Here is a 6707-nt window from a genome sequence, read left to right on the forward strand (position 1 = left end):
TGGCGCTTACTGAGGACGACTGCTAACGTGATGTCGATACAATTGCGATGTTGCCGTTTGTTGCAGACAGATCCAACATTTCGGTTGTTATACTTTGTTCCGTTATCGGTGTTATATATTTGATGTTTTTTCAGTAATTTGGTATATGGTTAATAATGTGGTAAATAAAGTTATTTCGAAAATGGAGGCGAATAAGGCATCAAACATACTTGTCTATTGTGGAAGGGTACTTTGTTAACATCGAGATGTATGTATCCGGGATATTTAAGTAATGATGTTAAAGGTAGCGCATGGAGAGTGAGAGCGTAGGTATATATTTTATTTGAGAGAAGAACTTTCAGAAAACCTACGTTTCCGACGGCCTTGTAAGCGATACGGATAAGGACATCAGTCCTTAGGCCAGAATAAATCTCGATAGGGTCGCAAACTGCGCTCGGTTATGCAGGTAAACGAGCACGGGTCGACCCGATGGTCGATCCGGGGCCGTCAGGCTACCCTACGCAGGCATGAATGTTCGCGCCATTAGAAATTTTGCCAAAAGGGAAGGGTATCACGGAGAGGGTATCACGGAGACGGGCCAGTTGCGCCCGAGCTCTCCAAGCGCTTACCTCATACGATTAAATTTTCATAAAGATATACGAAACCAAATTTTGCTTTTTTTTCTCCTTTCGAAAATTTCCTTTTGTTCTTGTGAGTTACAAAACTGGTGCCGAAACCCGGGACTTCTATTATCGGGTTCTTATAGTTTTGTTTTGTGTGTTGGTGCGTGTGAGCGGCGACGTCGTGGAGAGGCACTTGGCATGAGTAACTTGAATCGTTCGCCAGTGTTAGGGAGTACCATGTCTACGAGCAAGAGGCGTGCAACGAGGGCGGTAGCGGTGAACGAGCCGCAAGTGAGGAAGCGCCGCTCCTCAGAAAATAAAAAGGGAGCTACTCTCCGGACACGCGGTCGACCCCCCGTGATCTGAGCGCACGGAATGTGAGCGCTGGTCCTTCGCGGGAGCCAGAATTGCCTGGGCGCGGACCCACAAATGTCGATGGTCCTGAAACGGCTGTGATAGGAGGCCTAGAAACCTGTCGTCCAGAAGACGATGTGCCTCGTCGTGTCAACGGAACAACAACGTCGGTCCAGGATTTCGAAGTTGAAGGGCAACCATCGACATCTGCCGAAGTGGCAGCATGTAGGGACAATAGGGCCCGCGCGCGTTTCGACAGCGTTCCTCGACAAGTGAAATAGCCTAACGTTTTGAACATCGAGGCCATCCGAGTGGATCCGTTTGTGCGAATTTCAGAGGCGATAGAAGCGACCCTGAGGGCAGTTCGTGATTCGACCATGGCAAAAGAAAGCGCCCGTTTGGCCAATCGATTAGTGTCGTCAAAGAAATTGCCAGAGTTCTCGGGAGACCCGTTAGAATGGTTTCACTTTAAGGAGGCTTTTGAACTATCTACCGAATTAGGCGGGTATAACGATCGTGAAAACGTCTCGAAATTATTCGAAGGGTTGAAAGGCGAGGCGCGCGAGGTAGTGAAAACGCTTTTGGCCACGTGCCGGGATGCGAGAGCAATAATGCAGACGCTTGAGCTTCACTTTGGCGATAAAAGACTAGTCGCGCAGAACGTAATCAACAATCTGAATGCAATGCCAGACTTAGATTCCGGACGAATTACTCTCATGCAATTTTCGACAAAATTGCGAAATGCGGTAGTGGCGTTTAACGCCTTAAAATGTACAGGATACCTCCACAGTCCGGATCTGGTATCAAGCGTCGCGGGTAGAATGCCGTCTGCGTTAAAATATGCTTTTAATAGATACGTGGCGGAAATGACTGAGCCTGAATCTGAGCTCGAAATGCTGGCAGATTTCATGTTTAGAGAAGCGCAGTTCGCTGCGACTGCGGAAGTGTTTTCTTCAGGAACGTCGGTAGCCACGGGAAGGCCGGCGGGGGAGAAGGTCAAGAAGGCGGTTAGACCGGCTCGAATAGAGATGACATACTCCATAGCTCACGAGGAAACCAAAGCGGAGCGTTGGACAGGCTCTACGGGGCTCGCGGCTAGATGCTTGTATTGTGAGAGGTCAAATCACCTTTTATCGGAATGTTGGAGTTTCGCTCGGGAAACACTAAACCGTCGCTGGTATCTATGTAGGAAATACCGCGTGTGTTATATGTGCTTAAATCCCGGACACAATAGAGAAGATTGCGATAAGGGAAAATGCCGCGAGTGTAACAAGTGCCACCATGTATTACTGGTATGCACTACTGGTATGCATACCAATACTGGTATGTATTACATGTATGCACAAGAGAATGGACGTAGTAAGGGGCTCTGGACCGAGCAGAGTCAGAGGGACAAACAAGAGCACACTCCCTACAAAATTCGGTGAGGCGGAGTCATACGCAAGAAACGACGCATGACTAAGTAGAACTCGTGTATTGCTAAAGATCGTTCCAATCTGCATCGTAGGCGAGGGAAATACTATAGAAACGTTCGCGTTATTAGACGAAAGTTCCACTGTCACCTTGGTAGACAAAGAAGTCTGTAAGCGCACGGGTATACGAGGTACCTGCATAGGACTAAAATTACAAGGAATTAACGCGCGGGAGACTATCGTAATGAACAGCGAGAAAGTTGACGTCAAAGTGCGTGCACTTAATGGAAATTATTTCTTGATTTCACATGTTCTAGCAGTCCCGAATTTGAGCCTACCTGTCCAATCTGTTTCAGAGAAGCTTGTACATTTCGTAAAATCCAGGGAGGATGTAGACATAAGACCATATATCAACGCGCAGCCGAAGTTGCTCATAGGCCAGAACAACTGGGAGCTAATCGTATCAAGAGAACTGCGCGAATTGGAAGGTAGCGGAGTTGTTTTGTCTCGCTCGTGGCTAGGCTGGATACCCCACGGGACCACCGACCAGCTGGATGCGAGTCGCGACGTGTGCGCGATGTCAACGGTGAACAGAGGACTGGAGTCGGTCGAATCGGTAGCGCAGATTGAGGACGATCGTCTTGACGATATGATTAGGTTTTATTTTTCTCTTGACTCTCTCGAGGTGTATCACGAAGCAAGGCCTAGCAAAGAACTTGGGCGAGCGCTTAAAACACTAACCGAAACCACCAAACGTGTAGAGGAAGGTTGGGAAACGAGGCTTCTGTGGAAAGAAACTCGCCCGTTAGACGTAGACAGCAAAACTACGGCACGAAAGCGACTCGCATCTTTGGAAAAAAGGCTAGATCGAGTTGCGGAATACGCGCGTCCTTATTATGCAGAAATGCGTCGGCTCATCGAAAACGGGTACGCGCGAAAAGTAGACAAAAAATCAAAGGGTATGAGGTCGTGGTACTTACCGCATTTTGGCGTACAAAGTGTTAATAAACCGGGTAAAGTGAGGTTGGTCTTCGACGCCGCAGCCAAGACGGCAGGCGTGAGTCTGAATGATCAGCTCGACTCTGGTCCAGATTTATTGCGGTCACTGGCTGGCGTTCTGCTTAGATTCCGACAACACGCGATCGCGTTTAAAGGGTACATTCAGGATATGTTCCTAAGGGTAAAGATGAGAGAAAACGATCGCAACGCGCAGACATTTTTGTGCCGCGGGAGTGACCGTAGTGGCAAACCCGATGAGTACCAGATGACTTGTTTGGTCTTCGGAGCAAAATCGTCTCCGTGTAGTGCGATGTTCGTTAAAAATAAAAATGCGGAGACGTTTAGTGAGTGCAAACCAGTCGCGGCGAAAAGTGTGGTCTCGGATTGTTACATGGATGATTACCTCGCGAGTAGGCGAACAGTAACAGAAGCGAGGAACGTAATTCGCGATGTCGTACAAATAAACGCCAATGCCGGCTTTGCAATGCATGGTTTGGCCAGCAACGATGCACGCGCGCTGGAGATAGCTGTAACAGGAGGAAAAAGCGGGACCCAGCGGGAAACGCGACTTTGCGATCGAGGGGGAGAAAGTGTTTTGGGGCTCTTCTGGGATACGCAACTCGACGAGCTGGCATTCAACGCGGGGTTGTCGAAGATTCCCAAAAGATTACGCACAGGCGTAGATAGGCCAACAAGGCGCGAACTCCTCCGGGTGATCATGTCGGTTTTTGATCCGCTAGGGTTCCTTACCCCTTTCACCCTAATATCAAAAATACTTATGCAAGATGTCTGGCGCAGCGGCATTGGCTGGGACTCGGAACTACGCGATGAAGAGCACGTCGGATGGCAATCTTGGATCAGGCATCTCCACAAAGTTCGGGCATGCCGTATACCAAGGTGCTACGCATTGCTAGGACATCGTGAGGCAAATGTCGAGTTGCACGTCTTCAGCGACGCCAGCCCGAAAGCCTGCGCGGCCGTGGCCTATTTGCGATTCGTGATCAACAATGAGGCGGCGCGCGTGGCTCTCTTCAGTTGCAGGCGGCGTTGTTAGGATCAAGGTTGGCAAAGATGGTATCAGACGAACTTAACATAAACGTGACGCGGCGATACATGTGGACTGATTCCACGACGGTACTGCGGTGGATAAAAACGGAGCCACGCACGCGTCAAGTCTACGTCGCGCACAGATTTGGTGAAATCGAGGAACTAACGCAAAGTACCGAGTGGCGGTGGGTCCCTTCGAAACTAAATCCTGCGGACGACGCGACAAAGTGGAAAAACAGGTCGTTGCACAAAAATGATCAATGGTTCGTAGGCCCGGAATTTCTGCGAGGATCGGATTCGAGTTGGCCGGTAGAAAAACCTCTGGACGAAACTGAAAAGAGAGATATCGGCCGATTGGAATTGAGAAAAGCGTTTGCGTATGTTGTGTCCATGGCGAAGATGTCACTACCTACAACCGCAAAATTTCTGGGGTGGCCGGGTCTGCTAGTTGTAGGCAAGCGCGTTAAAAATGCGACAGATCGCTGGAGGAGGAGACGTCGGGTAAATATAACGGTCGCTGATGTGATTTCCGTCGAAAGCTTTTGGATACGTAGGATACAAATGGACTGTTTTGCAGCAGAGTTGGAGGATCTGAAGAAAAAAGGTAGGGTGAAAACGCACAGCAAGATTGCCTCGCTGCGACCGTTCATTGACGTACATCACTTCCTGCGAGCGAGCGGAAGGGTGACAACACAATTGGACACGGAGTTCAGGAACGATCCAATAATACTCGACAGTAAGTACCCAGAGACTAAATTGCTAATATTTGAATATCATCGTCGTTTTTACCATGCAAGCAATGAAACGGTGATAAATGAAATAAGGCAAAAATATCACGTAGTGGGGCTTCGAAACGCGTTACGCTCATTATCAAGCACATGCCTAATATGTCGTCTTCGAAGGAGCAAACCGCGAAGTCCGATGATGGCGAATCTCCCGCCGGGCAGGCTAGCGTATCGGGAGAGGCCGTTTAGCCACTGCAGCATTGACTATTTCGGTCCCATACTTGTTAAGATAGGCCGCCGTCGAGAGAAGCGCTGGGAAGTCATCTTTACGTGCCTTACCACGAGGGCGATGCACCTCGAGCTAGCGCACAACCTTAGGGCCAGTTCCACCCATCATGGCGTTGCAACGTTTAGCGGCACGGCGAGGCTCGCCAAAAGTTATGTATAGCGACAATGGCACTAATTTCAAGGGTGCGAGCAGAGAGCTCCGAGAAGCGGTCGCGACCATCGATGCGGGTGAGCTGCGAAAACACGCGCTGAAACACCGTATGGAGTGGAGATTTAATCCTCTGGATGCGGCACACATGGACGGAGCGTGCTGTATATTTAAATATTAAAATAAGATTCAATCTCTTCTATTGGATGAATATGTATTCAATATTTTGTGCTACTAGGGTATGTGAACCTGACATCCAACTGCCAAAAAATTAACTTTTTTTTACGGAAAATGATAGTGTTTCGTTTCGATTTTAGTATTAGGTTGTTACAATTTTGTTTTATTTATCAATTTATGAAACTGCAAACAAAATACTATCATTTTCCGTAAAAAAAAGTTAATTTTTTAAGTCAGGTCCCACGTTCACATAGCTTACAAGGAGACATTGCCTAGTGTACCCCGAATTATTTAATCTTTCATATGTAAAGAAGGGTATGTAGGACAATCTCTGCAAGTGAGAAGGCGCGGCTTTCTTTCGTTATCGATAAATAAATTTTTAAAAATAGCTAAATTTCGATTGATGAGTGTCAACCGTATAAGAGTCGGAGGTATTATAGAAGCAGCGTGGCACAGTCAATAGAATGCCATATTGCGAAGGCGATCTTTTGCGCTGGAAGCGGTTCGATCCCGGTAGGAGTCACTTATTTTTTTTTTACTTTTTCTTCCGTTTGTACCATGTTTTGTTATGGAAACTACATTTTTATATATTGTGACGTGGTAAATTCCCGCGTCACAAAGAGGTGAACTTTCCACGGGGAACGAGACCGACTAACATCGCAAGCGCCACCAGGGTAACCCAGGGTTATGACTAATTTGCGTATCTGAAGGGCAATAGCGTTGGCCTAACGACGGCAACACCGAGCGATGCGGCTTAGAGGCTACCGATCCCGTCCAACCCGGTCCCGGCTGCACTGACTGGCCAGACGAAGCTCAAATGGACAGGGGCTGGAGGTTCTTGGTAACAGTCCCTGGACTCCGCTACGACCTTCAGGGGGCATGAGGCCGTTTAGGATAGCGAAATCAGCCGGGTTCTCGAGTGCACCGAGACCCGGCCCGCTCCAGAGTCTTCGAG

General features: G+C 48.4%; 1 protein-coding gene across 1 annotated transcript; it reads left to right on the plus strand.

Annotated features, from left to right (window-relative positions):
* Positions 1-1567: 1567 nt before the first annotated feature.
* LOC128896528 (uncharacterized) lies at positions 1568-5150 on the plus strand (the record flags this gene model as incomplete). Its single annotated transcript, XM_054159895.1, has 5 exons — positions 1568-2066; positions 2464-2538; positions 2686-3135; positions 3271-3711; positions 4992-5150. Coding segments are annotated over exons 1-5 (1624 nt in total), but the record flags the coding sequence as incomplete, so codon positions are not given.
* Positions 5151-6707: the final 1557 nt, after the last annotated feature.

The sequence above is a fragment of the Hylaeus anthracinus genome, unplaced genomic scaffold (genome assembly GCF_026225885.1).
Source record: "Hylaeus anthracinus isolate JK02 unplaced genomic scaffold, UHH_iyHylAnth1.0_haploid 11196, whole genome shotgun sequence".
In the NCBI taxonomy this organism is placed as follows: Eukaryota; Metazoa; Arthropoda; class Insecta; order Hymenoptera; family Colletidae; genus Hylaeus; species Hylaeus anthracinus.